We start from the raw sequence: 21,763 nt of genomic DNA, 5'->3' as shown, positions 1-21,763 counted from the left end.
CGGAGCATGGGAGCATGATAGCTACCGTACCGCCCAGCCGTGAGGCCCAGCAAAGAGGCGGAAATCGAGGGCGCAGACTGGAACCTTGCACCCACCCGCACCTGGGACCTAACGACGCCGGAACCCGGTGCCCGGGGTGTGGGCGCAGCGGAGCATGATAGCTACCGTACCGCCCAGCCGTGAGGCCCAGCAAAGAGGCGGAAATCGAGGGCGCAGACTCTGCTGGGGGAACCTTGCTGCGAAGGCACCTTCCTGTCCTCGACTCCGCCCCCTCCAGAGGGGCTCGGCTTGAGAATTCAAGATGGAGTCGCTGAGTCGAGCTGGGCAAGAGATGAGCTTAGCGGCTCTGAAGCAGCACGACCCCTACATCACCAGCATCGCAGACCTCACGGGCCAGGTGGCTCTGTACACCTTCTGCCCCAAGGCCAACCAGTGGGTGAGTGCCCGCAGGCCACTGAGGTCTACCGCCCGGCCACCGCCTCTTAAAGGGGCCGCGCGGACCGCCCTGGGTGGGAGGTGATGCCGGAGGCCAGGGCGGCAGAGACGAGGCCAAAGTCTGGAGAACCTGACCGGCGCCTGAGGGGTGTCGGGGCCTCGGGATTGGGAAAGAGGAGCCGAAGAAATAGGCCCCAGACATCCGGGGGGAAAGCCGACCGAGGGGAGGGTTGGAGGAGGATCAGTGCCTTGGGGTCGGGTCCGGGGAGATGGGTGATCTGCCTTCTTTGCTGATGTGTTAGGGATATGAGACCGGGGAGGTCAGAAAAGATACCTGCAAGTTGAGGATTATCGGTAAATTACATACACAAAATCTACGAAGCCAGCGCTCCTCCTCCCCCCTGCAACAGACATCAATAAGGGCCCCCTTCGCAGAGGTCATTTGGATCTAAAGATTGAAATCCAGTTAGTTTCCATGCTTGGAAGAGAGGTGTGGGTAAGCCCCGCTTTTACCCAACTACACTCAGTTTCCAGAGTTTTGGGAAAGACTTCAAGGCACTTTAAAGGGCTTCCATGTTAATTAAGTTCCCTTGAAGCCTTTGGAGAAGAGTGGCCCTAAAGGTGTCTCGTTCCAGCTGTGCTGCTCGTGATGTCATCCCTGAATGCTCCCATCAGATTAAATATTTTTGGGGGTTTGTTTGTTTTTTTGCACGGGAGGGGGTCCGAAAAAGTTACATTCAGTCTGTTCACTGACTTGGTCCCTGTTTGAAGCTTCCTTCATTGCTTTAATTACATAATTTCCTGTTGTCTGGTAATTGGTCCTTCTTAATTAACTCATTCAACCACATAGGTTTTATTTACACTTAGAACAATCATCCGTAAATGTTTGGTGAATTGGATTTATAAATGACTGATGTTCACACTTCAGTAAGAAACATCCTTATGCTAACAGAACAATGAAAGATTATCATCATCGCACATTCTTTACGATCTAATACAGGTATAAGTTATATGTAACCAGTAATTTTGTGAAAAGCGTTTGGTATTTATAAAGTTAATTCAGATGAAGGCAGTTGTCAAGATTATCTTGCTTTAGATCTTTAATTCACCTCCTTGAAGAGGAGGACATATGGGAAGCCACAAAGAACAAAATTATAGATTTTTTTTTAAGTGTAACTGTTTTAGAAACGTTGGCTTAGTTTGTAATTGTTCTGAATGGTTTTTCTTTTCTTGGTCTAATTATAAACTTGTGAAATATGGATTGCAGACAAATGTTAAAGACTTGTAATAACATTTGAAAGTCAAGAAGTAAACATTCCATGATGATATTTAAGCTAAGGCAATCAAGATGATACATATTTTTTTAAAAGAAGAAAAAATGCTGCAGATATAGGTATGTTGCCGAGTTGAACATCGCATATGCATTAATATGCATCAGTAGCATAGAAAGGAGCAAAAGAAATTGCTAAAAGTAGTTGGTGGAGTGAGAGAGTTAGCTTGACCTGTTCAAAAGTGATTAATTTAAAAAAATTATCTTAAACATGAAGTATTTCTTCTCCTTTGGAATATTTGGGATTGCATTATGGGGGTAAAACTAATTGTTTAATTGTCTCTTATAGGAGAAGACTGATATAGAAGGGACCTTATTTGTATATCGAAGGTAAGTTTTTAAAAAAGGTACATATTTTTAAATGTCATGGTAAACAATGTCACATGAAGTGGTTCAACCTTGTTGTTCATTTGTCTTTGGAACCTTCCTGCTTGACCCTTCAAGTATTCATTCATCTCTAGCTGTGAGAGTCTCAAATTACGTCTCGTCTTTGAGCCTTCCTGTGATTCAGAACACACAGAACTAGGACTTATTTAGGATCCTGGCAAAGTCTTAAACAGAAAACATTTTTTAATAATGAACGAGTCTTAAAACAGATGCCTTCCTCCCCACCCACCCCCACCCCTGTATTAAAAAAGATACATAGTTGAAATAAATATAATACATGTCCTTAGCTCCATAAAATCATATAGTTGAAAATGAGTCCTGCTGCTCTGTGGTTACTAAATGAGAGATTATCTTCTGTGACTCTGGTTCTGTCCCCTTTCCAACTCTCTCCCTAAAAGTTCTGGATTGTGTACAATGTCTTTTGTAATGTGTATGTTATTTAAATATATTTTCATTGATTTTAGAGAGGAAGGGAGAGGGAAAGAGAGATAGAAACATCAATGATGAGAGAGAACCATTGATCCCATGTACTGAATCACCCTGGAATGGGAACCAAAGACATTTCTTACTGTAGGATTTGAGGCATTTTCTATCTAACTCGGGAGAACTATGGAAAGACCTGTTTGGTACAAGAAAAATCATTATTGTATTGTCAGTCAAGTGATCCAGGCAGAGAGAGGTATTTAGGGAGAGTGGCAAGAGGCTCGGTGTGGCTGCAACAGGAAGAGCAAAAGGCAAAGGAGATGAAGGGGGTGAGGGGGGGACAGACATATTTCCTAAGGCCTGTGGCCTTAATAATAAGGACTTTGGCCTTTACTCTGGGGGACTGAGTCCTTGGAAGCTTCTGAGAGGAAGAGGGTTAAGATCTGACTTAAATTTTTTTGTTTACTATTGTAAATGCTAATATTGTGTAATGCGATAATATGTTCATTCTTAGAAATTGAAATAAGTAGATAACATTTCTGCAAACTGACAGTGACTATAGATTATTATTTTTCTTCTATTAAATCTAAGGTCAGCTTCACCTTACCATGGTTTTACCATTGTGAATCGATTGAATATGCACAATCTTGTTGAACCAGTGAATAAAGATTTGGAATTTCAGCTCCATGAACCATTTCTTCTGTATAGAAATGCAAGCTGTGAGTATATCTCTTTGTGTGTGTTTTTTTTTTAATATTTTTATTGATTTCAGAGAGGAAGGGAGAGGGAGAGAGAGAAACATCAGTGATGAGAATCATTGATCGGCTGCTTCCTGCACACCCTCTACTGGGGATCGAGCCCCACAACCCAGGCATGTACCGTGGCTTCCTGGTTCATAGGTTGATGCTCAACCACTGAGCCACACTAGTCGGGCGAGTATGTCTGTTTTATTGCAGTTCATATATTTACAATTCAAGTTGGGTGACTTTAGTTTCTATTAGCACATTATTTTTGGAGTTTTAAGTTATAAAAAAGTTTGGTCTATACTCTTTTATAGTTATAAATCAGTCTCAGTAAGATAAAATCTTTTGAATTGGGCTTCTAAAATTAAAATACTTTTGTTTACAATAACTTATGTTATTTTAGTTAACTATACTATTTAATATAGTAGCATTACATTATATTCCCATTGTTTGAAGGTAAGTTTCACCCTTTGTTTTCTTTTTTTTTAAGGGAGAACTTTCTAGAGTAAGACCATATATATAATTTTTTACAGAGAGGAGGGGAGAGGGATAAAGTTAGAAACATCAATGAGAGAGAAACATCGATCAGCTGCCTCCTGAACACTCCCCACTGGGTATGTGCCCGCAACCAAGGTACATGCCCTTGACCGGAATCGAACCTGGGACCTTTCAGTCAGTAGGCCGACACTCTATCCACTGAGCCAAACCGGTCAGGGCTCACCCTTTGTTTTTCATGTGACACTGAATTATTGGCCGCTCATGCCCCTGAGCAATAGGACTTAGTTTGAGAGACACAGGATGGGAACAGATTGCTATTTCTGTCCACAAAGAAGTACTATCTTTGCCCTGATTGTGGTATTTTTCAATCTGTTTAGTTGAGTGTCTGCTGGGTACAAATGCTGGGCCAAGAGGTACTATACGTTAATGTTGATGATACAATATCCTGTGTAGGATAGGCAGGCAGTTAAGTCAACTGAGACTCAGAGTTGAGTGGTAGGTACTCAGTTGGCTTCATAGTCCAGGGTCCTTTCAGGCATTTTACAGACTCTTAACAATGGTTGGATATAGTCGGCAAAGCTAGAATGGTCCATTCAAGATGTAGTGTACTAAAAAGTATGCAGTGCTTGGTTTCTGTATTTCAATGTGGGTAATGAACGTATGTATGGGTGAGGACAGAAGGTTATGCTGTAATTATCATCTAAGGAAATTGCTGGAGACAAACGTTGCTTCTGACTTAAAAAGTAAAAGTTACTGTGTTTGAATTTCACTTGACTCGGAGGTAACTAGAACTGGGGGGATGTCTTCAGAACAAAATATAAAAAGCTACTAGAAATTATGCATCTTTTCATTTCCTGAATGAGAAATGGCAAGGTCAATTTTGAAGCTAAAAGCCCCAAATTCTTCTCCCTAACTCACTTAGATTCCATCTAAGTAAAATGAAATCTCTCTCATTAATAAACTATTTGTCCAGGTAATTGAATTACCTCTGAGATTTTTAATTTCTATGGACATACTAGACATGCCTTTTAATACCTAATAGTTCTGATGGATTTATTTAAACAAATGTTAACAGTAGAGTTATTTCAGATGGCTGTTTTCTTTGTGCTGAAAATTCTGTTAAAGGGGAAATTCTGCAAAGGAACACATCCAACTTTTTAAAAAAAGAGAAATTGGTTTAATTCTGCTCTTTACTACCTGAAAACTTAATTTAGCTATTGCTTCTAAGAACAGTTTGATCATTAAAATAATCAGTAGGGAAAATTATCAGAGGCCCATTGACTCAGTTACCATTCAGTATAAGCCTAAAGTGAATGGTATTATATTTCTTTCACAAGTAAAGTTTCTTTTAAAGTTGAAAATGCAACTTAACACACATAAAATGGAACCATGATTAACCAAAAGTAACTAATCAGAGCTTCAGTTATCTGGAAATATTTCTATATCCATCTGTGGAAGAAATTAAGGCAAATTATAAGAAAGCAAGCTAATGTTAGATTTTATTTTGTGAAAGTCTAGCAAGTAAGTGTAATCGGGGGTCAGTATTCTGTAACCCAGCATAGTATCAGCATCATAGGTTAATTTGTTGTAATGTTAAGATCTTAAATCATCAGTAGTGTTTATTAGAGTATTCTTGAGCAGAAAACTGCACTAATGCATTTTGTTTTAGAGATTTTCAACTAAAGAGATTGAAACAAAGGTTTTCCTAGTTCAGTGGTTCTCAACCTTGGCTGCACATTAGAATCACCTGGGAATCTTTTTAAAATCCTGATTTCTGGGCCTCATCCTCCGGAAATTCTGTTTCTTTGTTACTAATGTTGTGGCCCCACCCCATAACAAAGAAACAGAATTTCCAGAGGATGAGGCCCAGAAGTCAGGATTTTAAAAAGATTCCCAGGTGATTCTAATGTGCAGCCAAGGTTGAGAACCACTGTCCTAGTTAAACAGAAAACTCGCTTAACCAGATCATTTCATTTCCCATTTAATTGGGCTCTGAATCATCTCCTAACAGTCTTACAGTTTCTGAAATTGCTAATTAGAAATTCAAGCACACGTCAGCTTGTTTTCAGACCAGAGAAAGGCCTGGGAAGGTCAAGTACAACACTGTGGGTATATTAGAAAGTCTAGAAAAGGAGCTTGGGGGAATATTTAAAGAAATAGCTGTAACGAGGAGAAGTGACAGGATAGCATAAAGTGATGTGAGAGTGTTAAGGCCTCTCTTGAGTAGTGTATATCTTGTGTCTCATCTTAACAGTAGGTCAGCAAACTGTTGAGTTGTTCAGGGATTTGTTCTTTAAATAAAAAGTTAATTAGTGTCTGATTGTATGTATAGGTAATTACACCTGATTCTGTAGCTGCACTCTGTTATTTTCCTGTGGGAAATACCACCAAGACACCTGACCCATTTTACTCAAGTTATACCTTCAGATCCAGCTTCTTTCACTCAAATCAATTTTTAGATTTAATATAATAGAAAATTGAACTATAATTTTTTCTAATTCCAAATTATTTTATTTTTCTTTATTTATATAAAATGCTCACCACCACCATCATACCCCCAGAAAAAAGGGAAAAATCTCACAAAGAAAATGCTAACCCTATTCAAGGACTTGGGTTTGGTGATTGTCTTGAATCTTTCAGAAGTAGTATGTTTTTTTGTTTGTTTTATTGCTTAAAGTATTACAAAGAGTATTACATATGTCTCCTTTTTTTTTTCCCCCTTGACATTCCCCTGGCCTCCCCTACCCTCCAGTGTCTTGTGTCCATTGGTTATGCTTATATGCATGCATACAAGTCCTTCGTTGATCTCTTACCCACACACACCCCCCGCCCCCCAACACTCCCCGGGCTTCCTGCTGTAGTTTGACAGTCTGTTCAATGCTGCTCTGCCTCTGTATCTATTTTTGTTCATCAGTTTATAATGGTCTTTATTATCCATAAATGAGTGAGATCATGCAGTATGTGTTTATATACTGTGCAAGGGCCTTTTGGTAACCACAGGACTGCAATGGGGCTGCAGTGAGGGTTGGGGAGACTGCAGAATCTGTAGTTACTAAGCAAAAATGATAGTCCAAGCACCTTATTTCTGATTACTGACTTACAGATGAGGAAACAAGTCCAAGAAAAGTTAAGAAACTTGTTCAAGTCACAGAGTTTATAAGTGATAGAGGCAGAATTCAAATCTAGGTCTGTTGAGCTTCAAAGCCAAAGTTCTTTCTATCCCCCTGCAACAATGAAATTGCTTCATTGATCCACATCCTAGAGCAGCAGTCACCAACCAATGGTCCTTAGACCACTGGTGCTCCGTGAGGTGCGAAAGGTGGGCGAACGCTGTCCTAGAGCATAGCTGTCAGTAGATCTCTGATGTTAGAAACTTTCTATATCAATACTGTCCCATATAGCCACCACCAGCCACATGTGACTGTTGGGCATTTAAAATGTGGCTAGTGCAACAAAGGAAATTTTTTTCTTTTAGTTTATTTACTTGAATCAATTTGCATTTAAATAGTCATGAGGCTCGTGACTGCCATATTGAACAGTGGAAATCTAAAGCAGGAATCCATGTTCAACCATGTCCTTTTGTTGCCATACCTGAATTGAACAAGCACTTGCGAAGCTTTGGATTAGATTTTTATGCTTCCATTTAGTCATTCCTTTTTAAAATTTATAAATGAATTCTAGATACAAAGACTGCAGAAGATATTCCTGAGGGTGGCTTTGCCATGGTAACACTCTTGGCATTGGATTTAGTTTGCAGACAAGAATTCTATTCTAGGCTTTGCCATTTTACCAATAAATTACTTAAACCACTGTTGTGTCCTAGTTATCTGAAAAGGGCATTATATATGTAAAGGTACTTTGTCAAGCACTTACAAATGTAAAGTATTATAGACTCTGTGTCCATCTTGGACTCAAGCCAAATGATCTTATTAGTGGAAGGGTCATAAAGACTTTGATATTATCCAGGTTCTTTTATCACCCAGGCCCATAGTGTGCTTCTTCCCATCCCTTTGGACCTGCACCATGACAAGCTGGGACTCTGCTTGTCTTTACAGATACTCTTTTCAGATGTTGTAGGGACCATTACTAGACAGCCTGAGCTATGACAAGTTGAAAATATAAATATGTTTTAATGAATACAAATATAAAATATATTTTGTTATATAATATAAATATTTGTGTTATATGATATAAAATATAAACAAAAATGGGAATCTTAGGACAAATTTTTTTAAACTCTCAGAAGAAGCATTTCAATTACAGTAGACATACACTATAATATTAGTCTCATAGTGATCAGACAGTAGGTAACTTATGAAATGATCACCCCAATAAGTCTAGTACCCATCTGAATGGTATTCATTTTTGTCAGAATACTGGAACACAACAGCCTCCTGGCTAAAACTTTATATTTTAGTAAATGTTTTAATCTCCTTAAAAAAACATTGGTGAGAGTTCTTATCTATGATTAGTTTAAAAAACAACATAGTTCCTTTGCTGTGTAAACATGTGCATTACTACCGATCTGCTGATCTGTGTTCATTTATAAACAGTCCATACTACCTGGATTATAAAATCATTCTTTGTAGACTCTGAACCTCTAGGAGTTCTATGGCATAAGCATGTCAAGGAAAGTATCCTTCAACTTCTGTCCAGCAATAGCATGACAGAAACTCTTCCTACAAGCATTTAGAAATATTGTATAAAATATTAAATGCATAGTTTAGCCAAAAAGGAAATAACGGACATTGCAGTGGGCTAGCATCAAAGTGAAGGCTGAAAGCTAACCTGGAAAGCCTGTGGCCTGACACCGGCTGCCAGCTGTTAGGGGTGTTTGGAGATGGGGAGCTTTACTTAATACAAGGACTCCGTTATAATTATATGGGATCTGAAGTCAAGACCTTGAGTCCTAACGAGGGGCAGAGTTGGAGCTGAGACCCACATACCAGCCTATAGCCAGGTCCCCTAATAAGTTACATAATAATAAATTAGAAAGAAATTGGCCCATCAATCTAGGGAGATGACAGGTTTATCTCTCAGTCTGGGCTGTGAGTTAGAGGGCACATGTCTCCCCTAAAAATAGTAACCATGAGACTCCTCTCATTCAGATTTGGAGTTAAGTTATATAATTCATTTGGTGTAATTTCTTACCCAGGCCAAAAAATTAACATACAATTAACCCTCAACTGGTGATTATTCTAGAACACCTGGCCAAAGCCAATGCAAAACCCTTCTGGAGGGACACATCCTTAACCCAAATTGCTAAGGGGTCTCATTGATAAGTTTCATGGTCCAAAGTTACTACTAAATGTACAAGGAAATAATTCACAGTCAGTGAGAGGTAGGATACAACAAGCAACAGGATTGGCCAACCCTTCCCAAAAACTTTAGTTATTGAAATGATCGGCCCTGGCCAGTGTGGCTTAATTAGTTAGAGCATTGTCCCATATATCAAAAAGCTATGGGTTCATTCTCCAGTCAGGGTGCATATGGGAGGCAACTGATCAATATTTCTCTCTCACATTGATGTTTTCTCTCTCTACCTTCCTCTCTCTCTAAAATCAATGAAATGATCAGATAGAGCAGCGGTTCTCAACCTGTGTGTCGCGACCCCTTTGGGGGTCGAACGACCCTTTCACAGGGGTCGCCTAAGACCATCGGAAAACACATATATAATTACATATTGTTTTTGTGATTAATCACTATGCTTTAATTATGTTCAATTTGTAACAATGAAAATACATCCTGCATATCAGATATTTACATTTCGATTCATAACAGTAGCAAAATTAGAGTTATGAAGTAGCAACGAAAATAATTTTATGGTTGGGGGTCAGCACAACATGAGGAACTGTATTAAAGGGTCGCGGCATTAGGAAGGTTGAGAACCACTGAGATAGAGACTTTAATGTCAGGTGTAGATTATAAAGTAAAATGACAGGTATATGTAAAAAATAACCAAGTAGAACTTCTAGAAATTAAATTTTTAATTATTGAAATAAATTCTCTACCTGGACTCAACAATTGGAAAGAATATTGGGAAATTGGAGACATTGGAGGATAGTATCCAGAATGCATCCCACAGTAGGAAAGAAATGAAAAATTTGATAGGGAAAATAGAATTGTAAAGTCTACAGATGACAGAGAAGAATTTCAGAATGATAAACTCTAGAGAGAGGTAGTATTTGAAGAGTTTGAGAATTTTCCAGAATCTATGAAAGATATAAATTTCAGTTGTAGGCAGTAGAATAAGTCCCCAAGCATAATAAATAGAAATAAATACAAACCTGAGCACATGGTAAATCATCAAAGGCAGACAGCAGCAACCAAAGGCTGCCTGAGGTTGATTATTTACAAAGAGCAACACCTAGACAGCCTATTTAGTTGCAGCTACTGAGTTTGGAAGACAAAGGAATAATATTTTCAGAGTATTGAGGGGGGGAAAAGATCAACCAACAATTTAGTAATTCTAGAGAACAAAATGGCCTTGGCTGGTTAGCTCAAGGTTGGTTAAGAGCATCACCCTGATATACCAAGCAAGCTTGAAGGTTCAATCCCTGGTCAGAGCACATGCAATTAATCAGTTAACCAATTAATGCATAAATAAGTGGAACAAAAAAATAGGTGTTTCTCTCCTCAGAAAAATTTTATTTAAAAAAATAAAGGGAGAGAACAAAATAAAGACTTTTTTCAACAAAACAGAACTTCTGTCTCCAACAGACCCTGCAGAAGTCACTTCTAAAGCAGTGCTGTCTACAGTGATGGCGAACCTTTTGAGCTCGGCGTGTCAGCATTTTGAAAAACCCTAACTTAACTCTGGTGCCGTGTCACATATAGAAATTTTTTGATATTTGCAACCATAGTAAAACAAAGACTTACATTTTTGATATTTATTTTATATATTTAAATGCCATTTAACAAAGAAAAATCAACCAAAAAAATGAGTTCGCGTGTCATAGGCTCGCCATCACTGGTCTAGTAGGTAGCATTTACTCACATGTTGCTATTGGGCATTTGAAATGTGCCTAGTGGAACTGAATTTGTAATTGTATATCATTTAAATTGAATGGTGCAGTTATAAAGACTATAGTTTTAAAGTAAAAAAGCTGAGCACAGGAATGGGAAATGAAATTGAAGAAACAATAATGAGCAACAAGAAGGAAATAAGTCAAACAGTAACTGTATAAAGCAATAAAATCACTAGGTTGAATCGAGGTAGTATAAAGGTGAAGCAAAAATACTAGATAGCAACAGCATAAAAGCTGTTCAAATCTAAAGCATCCCAAGTCTGAAGTGAGAGAAATTGATTAATCATAGACTTTTAAATCAAGCTATGTGTGTTCAAATGATTTAGGGTAACCACTGCATAATAAAAATAGGATGTCTTGACTTTTAAACCAGTACAAACCCAGATTGGAAAAAAGTAAATAGAAACCATGGGAAATAGCCCAAAATAAAATGGCTAAGATAAATGAATCAGTAATTAGAACAAATGTTAAGTGAACTAAACCTACCAGTTAAAAGACATTGGATAAAGATACAGAATTTGCCCTGGCCAGTTTGGCTCAGTGGATAGAGCATCAGCCTGCGAACTGAGGGGTCCCAGGTTCGATTCTGACCAAGGACACATGCCAGGGTTGCAGGCTCAATCCCCCAGTAAGGGGCTTGCAGGAGATGGCCATTCAGTGGTTCTCTCTCATCATTGATGTTTCTATCTCTCTACCCCCTCCCTTTCTCTCTGAAATCAATAAAAAAAATATTTTTTAAAAAACAGAATTTGCCATTTGTACTACTTTCAAAAATCTTAAAACTCGAAAACCTGGAAAAGTTGAAAGGTGAGGGATAAAATGAGGTATGTCAGATAACTGTTAACCAACCAAACATGGCTGATGTAGCTGTGTTTAATCATGATAGATTCTAAAGTAAAAACATCAGGGATAAGATTTACCACATAATGATAACAGGAGTAAATTACCTAGAAGATAAAACAATTCCAAACTAATATGTACCTAGTATATGTCAGAAATACATATGGAATGTTAAAAATATATATTATAGTTGGAGATTTTAACAGGCCACCTTAGTAATTGACAGATAAAGTAGACAACTCAGTAAGGTTATAGTATATTTAAACAGTACAGTTAAGCTTGATCTAATGGACATGTATGGAATGCTTCCAGGAATTCAAGAATGTGCATTTTATTCCAAGTACATATTAGAATTTTATAAAAATTACTACATGTAGGCCACCCAGCCCAAGAAGTTAGAGAGGAAAAAGAGAAATCTGAGTTAAGTTGAAGGAAAACATAGATGAGTAGAAATTAGTGGAAAATGTAGAAATTTCAATAGAAAGAATTGGCAAAATATTTTTTAAAAACTCTTCCTGGCCCTGATTGGGTAGGTCAGTTGGTTAGAGCATTGTCCCATATGCCAAGGTTGTGAGTTTGATCCTTGGTCAGGGCACATATAAGAGCATAAATAAGTAGATAACAAATCGATGGTTCTCTCTCTCTCTTAAAATCAATAAATTATATAAAATAAACTCTCCCCTATAACATGATTGATCTAACAGCAACAAAAAGAGTGAGGGAGGCATACAAGGCAGTATTAGGAATTTTACATATTGCAACTAAAGGTAGAAAACACCTGTTTTTTTAAAAAAAGAAAGCACTATGAAGAAATTTGTTCTGAAAGTTCAAAATTAGATTACATGGACAGTTTCCTGGGAAAACCAGTGTAGTAAAACTTACTCAGGAATAAATAGATCTGAATGGAGTCATGAACAAAAAAATTATTGGGTCAGTAGTTTAAAATCTCTCCCATCATAATGATAAAATGCTGAGAGGAATGTTCTGTTCGGTAAATGGTATTAGGACAGTTAGTTCTCCATATAGAGGCCAGCCTCTGAAAAAGCAGATATAGGATCTGTACATTTCTGGCCTTATCATAGGACATGTGTCTCCACAGACCACTTTTCTGCATTGAAGAAATGATACTTCTACTTTCCACTATTCTTCAGCATTTGGTGAGCACCTGCTATAAGCAACATACCTCACTAGTATGTTTCTCTGGGAAGGTGCTTTCCCCCAAGACCAGTGTCAGGAGTCTCTTGATTTCCATTTCTGTGGGCTCCTTTCAGAATGAAAGTGGTGACCTGGAATCTGTGTGTATGTAGTATATACTTACGACTTAATTATGAAATGCCCCAAGAATATTTTTGTAAAGTGGATCCTGAGCAATTTTTTTAAAATCCAAAATTCAGTGTTTGAATTAATAAAAAAATAAAAGCAAGTAAATTTGGTGTTTCTGTTACAACTAAAGAGTTTATAATATAACTTGCTTAATTGGAAATATTAAGATAAAGGTTGTTGGTACCGTTAAGCTCTGCAAAATCAATTCTGTCATTTAATGATTTTCTTTGCAAAAACTATTTCAGTATTGTCTTTTACTTTGTTTTTAAACAAACAAGATGATTATATCTGTTGTGTAATTTAAAAAAATTTTTTTAAGGAGAGAGAGAGAGGAACATCAATTTGTTGTTCTACTTATGTATGCATTTTTTGGTTGATTCTTGTATGTCCCCTGACCCAGGATCAAACCCACAACTTTGGCATATCAGGACAATGCTCTAACCAACGGGCCTACCCAGCCAGGGAGGAAATCTGTAACTTGCTGTGATCAATTAATTCTAGACACCATTGCACTCGGACCAGCCTTAAAGAATTTTATTTGTCCTTTGGTTCTATTGTATTTTCTTAAACAATTATCAGCAGAAGTCATAAAACTGGTTAAAAGTTTCAGTGTCAAATTCTGCCTTTCTGGTAAGGGTCAGGATTCTTAATGAAATATGCTACTGTATTAATCCCAGTGCTATGCTTATTCTTAAAACAACCCAATTAATTAAGATATGTGATTTGAGAATTTTTCATTGTAAATTTGAATGATTAGGCTAGTAACAATGAAAATCTGATCCACCAGAGAGACAAGGACAACTCTTCATGTTTCTTCCACCCAACACCTAAGGCATGGATCACCCACTGAATGCCACTTTTTGTATTTTAAAATGTTTTCAATAATCCAGAAGTACTTTTGGGAAAATGAACAAAGTATGTTGCTTAACCTGCTTAACAACAACAAAATCACCATAGCAAGAACAATTGAAAATAAAAATATTACTGCTTTTTAGTATTTTTAAGAACTTACCTCCAAAAGCCTGTGAGAAGTACCCCTTAGTTTCCGCTTCACTTACAACTTTTCCTTTATATCGGCAATCAGTCTCTTGATACAGAGCATTTTTAATTAAAATTAGATCACTAGCAAAAGCAGGGAGATTCATTTCCATAGTGTTGAAAATGCAGCTGCCAAATGGAAAGTTTTAGTAGAAGAAATACTGTAGTGTGTGCCTTTTTTTTTTCCTCTGCTTGTCCTTTCTCAGTTCAAGGGTAAGACTCAGAACAGTAGAGATGATAGGTGGCTGTTGGCATTTGGCATGAATCTTCAGACTTAAAGCACAGTGCAGGAAATTTCCTTGCAAGAGATGTTTATAATTTGTCAAGTCAAAAAATGTGAGTTCTACTTCCAAACTGAAAGAAATTTATAAACAATTTTAAAAGTTCCCCAGTTCGTTCTTTATGATCTTTGAATTCAGCACAGGGCTTGTTACTGAGCCTGAGGAAAGGCAGGCCGTCTTCCACCCTCAGCCGCAGCTCTGCTTGTGGTGGGTATGATTCTGTAATCAGTGAAGGGGAAAGGAGCTGTGGCAACTGCATTAGTCTGGCCTTCTGGGCCAAGATAAGGAAAGAGCCTTGCTGTTGCCACATTTGTAGATTGAAGAGGTAAAAACACCATGAAAACGTAGAGACTTAGACTCCCAGGTTGACCTGCTGCACTGTTAGGTCAAACATTTCAGAAATCTGTATTGCTTTGTATCTGCTATAGGCCGCTGCTTAGTGTGCATGTAGAGCCTCCACCGGGGGCCTTCTGTTAACTTTGTGAGTCCATCAACTTTTTAGAATTTCCCAAGCAGATTCTTTCTTTTCATTGTGCCTCATAATTACTGGCTTTTTTCCTCCCCTAAGGTAGTGTTGTCAGGTAAAAAGCAATTTTTTAAAAAATTGTGTTGTTACCTTAATTGTAAAGATTTTAAAAAGTTAGCCCTAACCCAGTGGTCGGCAAACTGCGGCTCGCGAGCCACATGCGGCTCTTTGGCCCCTTGAGTGTGGCTCTTCCACAAAATACCGCCTTCTGTGCATGGGCCACGAAGTTTCAATCGCACTGTACATGCGCGCCAGCACATGGTATTTTGTGGAAGAGCCACACTCAAGGGGCCAAAGAGCCGCATGTGGCTCGCAATCCGCAGTTTGCCGACCACTGCTAGGCAGCCCAGAACTCAGTTTCAGGACACCTGAATTCTACCTTCTCCAGCCCTCAGCTGTATACAATTCAGATTTAAAAGAAAATTACTACACTGCCCCAATAGTTCAGGACTTGTCCACTTTAATCTGAAGGCTAAAGTCATATTTATACTAAATGTCTACAATATGCCAAATATCATCTCTCCCCGCCCCCGACCCCCGACTTAGGTCAAAACAAATAGGCACCATTAGGTATAAATGAGGTTGGAAAAGATCAAGACATTTAAATTTATTATCCACACACATTCTCTCTCCCTTCCGCTCCCCCTCTCATCCCCCCTTCCCCTGCCCTCCCAATAGTTCCACGCTGCAGAACTATGAAATCAAATTGAATGGCAGGTGGATAGGTCTGTAGAGCAAAGTACTCCCCCCAATTGATACAGATTCTGATTCAAACATATATACACAGGGTGTGCAGGAGGCAGCTGGTCGATGTTTCTCTCTCATCAATGTTTCTAACTCTCTATCCCTCTCCCTTCCTCTCTGTAAAAAAATCAATAAAATATATTAAAAAAATAAAAATAAAAAAGTTAACCATGCTGCACCATTTATCTCTAATACTAGAAGCTCCATGCATGAAATTCGTGCACAGGTAGGGCCCCTAGGCCTGGCCAGCAATCAGGGCCAATTGGGGCCTGCCTTTGTTCTGCACTGCCCCCTGGTAGTCAGCGCACATTATAGCAAGTGGTTGAACTCCTGGTCGGTCGAACTCCCGAGGGGATAATTTGCATATTAGCCTTTTATTATATAGGATTTTCTCTTTAAGAACTCACAAAGGAAAGCAACAATTACTTGTTGCTAAGTGGCAGAAACGTGTTCTTAATATGTATGTGTATAGGTTTTCACTTGTGTTTACATAGTGAAGTTCATCGTGGAGGTAAAAATTGAAAAACAGAGTAATGCTAGTCCAAGAAGATTTGAAGCCGCTCTGGAGCTGGCCAGATAAGCCTGCAGACTGAGCACATGAGCATCAGTACTCTGCAGGATCCAGGCAGGTCTGAGCTACTTACAGAGTCACTGCTTCCATGCATGCTCAGCTTTTTCTTTTTCCTTTTCTTTTTTTATTAAAAGGAGACATAGGATAAGCATTTGCTACCAATATTTAAAAGTTTGGGTATTTTACACACACACATACATACTCCTACACTTCGGTTTCTATCTTTTCTTGTGACAAAATGGCATGTATAGTCATTTAAAAGTTTGGGTATTTTACACACACACATACATACCCCTACACTTCGGTTTCTATCTTTTCTTCTTGTGACAAAATGGCATGTATAGTCGCACAGCACCTGCATTCCTGTGAATACTAATAGCCAGAGCTCTGGCAAAGGCTGCCCATCACAGCCTCATGGATCCCAGCCCCTGAGGTTTCTTACACCCCTCTCTGTGGGTATTTACCTTACAACCCTGGTTTGGATGATCTCTTAGTAAATTGACAGAAAAATGTGTAGAAGAGAAGTTAGGGAAAGGAGAGAAAAGTCCTCCCTTTTCCTACACCACTGTCTAACCTAACTGTTTTCCGAAGCCCAGGAAATAGGAACTCAACTCCATGGAGGCCAAGAGCCATACTTCCCACCCTTTTTTGTCCCTTGTGACACATAAAAATGAGTATATTTGAGTGGGACACCAGGGTGAATAGACTACCAGTGGTGGTTGGATGGCTCCAACATTTGGGTACATCCATTATCACTTGTAGCGTTCACTTAGGGGACACTCTCCTGATTTAGGGAGTGGCAAGTACTGTGTGGCAATAATGGCAGTAAATCTGAATAGAGATAAAACCCTCATGTGATTCACTGTTTTATTTGGGTTTGCCTATCATTTAAGAATAAAAGTTTGCCCTAACTGGTTTGGCTCAGTGGATAGAGCATCAGCCTGTGGACTGAAGGGTCCCAGGTTCGATTCCGGCCAAGGGCATGTACCTTGGTTGCGGGCACATCCCAGTAGGGGGTGTGCAGGAGGCAGCTGATAGATGTTTCTAACTCTCTATCCCTCTCCCTTCTTCTCTGTAAAAAAAATCAGTAAAATATATATATTTTTAAAAGACCCTATTAAAAAAAAGAATAAAAGTTTATCCCTGGCCAGTTTTGCTCAGTGTATAGAGCGTCGGCCTGCGAACTGAAGGGTCCCAGGTTCAATTCTGGCCAAGGGCACATGCCTGGGTTGCAGGCTCGATCCCCAGTATAGAGTGTGCAGAAGGCAGCCAAGCAATGATTCTCTCTCATCATTGGTGTTTCTCTCCCTCTCCCTTCCTCTCTGAAATCAATAAAGAAATATTTTTTTTATCAATAAAAGTTTATAAATATAAATAGGAGTTATCAGTTGTGATATTCTTAGGTTTATTTTCTTATCCCTAAAAATGTTCAGTGGTTTCTTCATGTGTCTGAATCCTAAACTGAGTTTATATTAACAGGGACTGTGGAAGCAATATTGCCGGTAAATATTTTCTAACTTGATTTGATTTAGAGAGGGGTACCAAATTTCAAAATAATAAACCAAAGAGTTTGCAGAATAGCATTTTTAAATTACCTGGCCCAAGTCTTTAATCAGTGTTCAATAAATAGATATTTGCAATTTAAATATTTTAAAGTGGGCTCTATCTTCACCATGTTAGTATGTGTTTTTTTAAAATGGGTGTTCTTTTGGCCAAAAGGAGTAAGCTACTAAGGTCATTGAAGCATACTTACCAGCCTTTCTTATAGATAGACTAGAGGCCTGCTGCACTGCACAAAATTCATGCACTGGGGGCCCGGGTCCCCAGCCTGGCCTGTGCCCTCTCACAATGCGGGAGCCCCGCGATCGATCTCACCAAAGAGGTAGGCCGGGGCTGCCCCTGGAATCCCCACAAGGAGCTGCCATGACTCACCTCCATGCTGTGCACACAGCGTCAAGTCCCCGCCCACCCGTGTGCGCACGCAGCCTCCTAGTGATGGATTGTTACAGTGTGAGGGCATCACGGAGTGAGGGCGTGACAACCACATAGGCTTTTATTAGTATACATATACGGCCTCTCCTTGCCTGCCTGCTTGCCACCTGCCACAGTCTCCTGTATGTGTGTGTGTGTTCTTACCCTCACCTCAGAGCCTTTCTTTCCCAACCTTTTGATGTTGATGTGGAACCTCCAGGCTTATTCCTGTCTTAAATGATCTGTCAAGGCAGTGGCATTTGATGTTTCACTCCCCAGGGCAGGCTTGTGTTTATATAATCTGTCCCAATCTTATACTGTTTTTATAATCAGAAGGGTCTTCCTTATGTCTAGAGTAAGTGGTTTCTGGCTGTGTTCAGAGTCCATTTTCTTGTTTTTGTTTCCTTGTAGGGGGGTTTGGTCAGTATCATCTTTAGAAATTTTGTTGCTCTGAACTCCTTTGCCAAAAAGTTTTATCAAACCCCCTTTTCTGCCTGGCACCATACTGAGAAAATCTCCAGCTTCCTCAAATCCTTTTAGAAAGTAGGTCAAAACTAAATAATAAATGAATCAAAAAGACAACATGAGAGTGATTCCCAGCTCTGTTTTTGTGACATTTCACAGGATCGCTAGAAGTCTCAAGGGATTTTATAAAGGCTCCAAATTAATTTGGATTTTTTTTACCTTGTATATGCCATATAACACTCCAGATGAGCAGCAGAGTGAAGGATCACATGAAATCACACCGGGCTGCTGGATCTTTAAACAGGCTCTCTAGGAAAATGGAAACCTCTTGCCTCACAGCTTTTAAAAATTTCTCAATATTAAATAATCCAGATACTTTTCATCTTTGTCAGTTTTATTTTTCACACTTTCAAAAGAAAAGGAAACATTTAATTTTGGATATTCTTTCTGTATCTTGCTATTTTTCATGGAAGTACAAGCTAAAGGTAATTAATTACATGTCCTGTCACACTTCCTAACTCTTCAGTGATTTGCCTGTGCAGCATGACTTACCTGGGACAGCTGTTAACACCATGATATATGGTGGGTGTTCAATAATTAGTTTGCTCTTATCTTGAGAAAAGCCATTTATAATACAGCATGCCATTATTATTTGCCATAGCAAAGTAGTACTATATTGCCAATTCCCTAAATCCTCTGTGATATAGTTAATCAAGGGAAATCATTTCAGGTGAATTGTCGACAGAATATATTGAGCCTTCCAGTGTAACTTCTCTTGGAAGAATACCCAGCTTCGGTTTGGAGACAATGTCCTCCGCAGTTTTAGCTATCTGGCGAACTTGTCTGTCTGTCCTCACTGGTGACAGTGACAGGCTTAGTGGCAGGTCTCTGGGCCTTCTTGCCAGTTGCATGCACTGAGCAGTTGATATGTTGGCAGACAGAACTGATTCTTGGATGCTTGTCTGAACCTCTACAGGTCTCCTTTTGGCAGAATCGAGTGTGACTGTTATCCTTTACCCATTAAGCTATCATTATGGCTTCCTTATCTTTATTTCTTCAGCAAACATGCCTTTGAAAGTGGTTGGCTCTTTCTGGCAGTTTACTTGATAATGTACAAGAGCGGAAGGCATGTGTCTTATTTCTAAATTATAGTGTATTTCTTCAAAGGCAAAGGGGAGACCTAAGTGAAGATTTGTCATAAGTTGACAGCTCTGATAGATTTATTTTGATTATTAATATGGAATTCTTTCCTAAGATTTTGGTTTATAATCTCCTATGAAAACATATTTAAATGCCTCTGCTTAGCTAAAAAAAAACCCCACAAAAAACCAGTTCCTCTTTGAGCCTGATGTATTGCATACCATCAACTTTTTCTCATCACTATCAATTGTATGGATGTGTGCATTAGAGGAAAACTGGAATCATTTGTAGTTTGGATGTTCTTTAGCCAAGGTTGGAGGAGACATATTTAAAGAAAGGTAGGTGCCTGTGATTGCCATATATGGAGTCTTTTCAAAGCCCAATCTGATTTACTCTATGTTGGAGCAATCTTTAGCTGCTAAGAACATAGATAATACTTAATAATTATCTCCTCTGTGACAAGGCTGTTTCTGTGCTCCTCTATTGGGCTGTCAAAGCTAAATTTAATCTATTGACTTACATCATGTAAAATATTTAAAAATTACTTATTATTCATTGGATGTGATTCTGTTTGAAGCGTCAGTAGTGTTTTAAAGTTCTGTGAACAGAAGAAGGACTATGAAAGTAGGGTCCAAACAGCAGCCTCAGCTGCCTCATGGTAGCATGCAGTCACCTGCAGGACACATAGCCAGACATGGGGTCAGACAATTTAGGACAGTTTTAGTGTAATAGGGGTTTCCCTGCTAAAGAAGCCTCCTTGTGAACAGGGTAGGAAAAAAAATCCTGTTTGTGCTCTTGATTCATTAAAATGATGCCATTCACTCACTCTGTATATCAATAATGTTTTAATTCACTCTACAGTGACAATACAAAAATCCAGTTAAATTTTTATTTTCATTAAAAAGGGAATTTTTAAAGTTGTGATTGGCCATGAAGTCTTGTAGAGAAATATAATTACCTTAATCCAGGGTAAAACAGAAAATTCACTATTAAAATAGCTTTATTAACGGTGGCTTTCTAAATTGTAGTATCTAACTTACTCAATTATTTATATTTCTTTTATGTGTTGCTTTAATCTTCAAGGATAATTGAAGATCATTACTGTTTTAATTCTATAAAAAATTGTTATTTAAACTAATGAGGTAGTGGATGTGTAGCTGCGTGACTACTGGTCTAGGACTGAGAAAACCTGAATTCTAGTTCTGAGACTATTTTTCTCTGATTTTATTAATGAGTCATTTAGTCCTTCCGTGAGCCTGTTTTCCATCAATAAAAGTACATAATGAGACTTCTGATACAAAGAAAATCGCATAGACTTGTTCCCCTTTGCTTTTCCTTGTAATGTATAAAGTTCAGAAATAACACAAGAGACAGTGAGAACTCTGAAAAGTGGAAAAAAGAAGTCTATCTGGTGTAGGACCTAAAACTGACAGAAACAGCAGCAAGGGTGGCTTACACCCTTCCCACCCAACAGAATAAGGGGACTTAGGCCTGGTGTTTCTTGCCCTCCATTCTTCCCCTAAATCTAATGGGAGTCCTGCCAACGATAGTAGATGAGCCCAGCAAAACTGGCAGAAAAGATTGGAAGCCCTAATAATAATAAGTGGCCACCAGGACAGGGCTTTTTCTGCCTTCCATGCAGGGAAGGTGGGTGCCCGGGAGGAGTCACGGCACAACCAGCCTGGCCTGGGAAGCAGTCTTCATCTGTAAAGGTCAGAGGCTCCCCTTCTCCCAGAGGCACACAGGGGGCCTAACCATGGGAAAACCCCTCCCCCCTCAAGCAACACTGGCTAAGAACCTACTAAATTCCTACCTCAAGAAACTAGAAAAAGAAGAGCAAAATAAACTCAAAGCATAAAAAATAAGGGAGAATAAAGATGACAGCAGAAATCAATGAAATTGAAAATAGAGAAAAAACAAATCAATGAAACAAAAGCTTTTATTTTTTATTTATTTTTTTTAAAATATGTTTTATTGATTTTCTACAGAGAGGAAGGGAGAGGGATAGAGGGTTAGAAAC

At 38.8% G+C, this 21,763-nt stretch overlaps 1 protein-coding gene across 1 annotated transcript in view; it reads left to right on the top strand.

Moving 5' to 3' along the window:
• The first annotated feature begins 217 nt into the window (after positions 1 to 217).
• Positions 218 to 21,763, top strand: part of DCP1A (decapping mRNA 1A) — a 47,245-nt gene continuing 25,699 nt past the window's right edge. The window contains exons 1-3 of the mRNA XM_014542941.1: positions 218 to 436; positions 2,055 to 2,095; positions 3,167 to 3,294. Of these exons, the coding sequence (XP_014398427.1) occupies positions 302 to 436; positions 2,055 to 2,095; positions 3,167 to 3,294 (304 nt within the window). The 5' untranslated portion in view covers positions 218 to 301. The remainder of the gene's footprint in view (positions 437 to 2,054; positions 2,096 to 3,166; positions 3,295 to 21,763) is intronic.

Source organism: Myotis brandtii, unplaced genomic scaffold, assembly GCF_000412655.1.
Source record: "Myotis brandtii unplaced genomic scaffold, ASM41265v1 scaffold316, whole genome shotgun sequence".
In the NCBI taxonomy this organism is placed as follows: domain Eukaryota; kingdom Metazoa; phylum Chordata; class Mammalia; order Chiroptera; family Vespertilionidae; genus Myotis; species Myotis brandtii.
The sequence above is the reverse complement of the archived record's forward strand: the minus strand, read 5'-3'. Positions and strand labels throughout refer to the sequence as shown.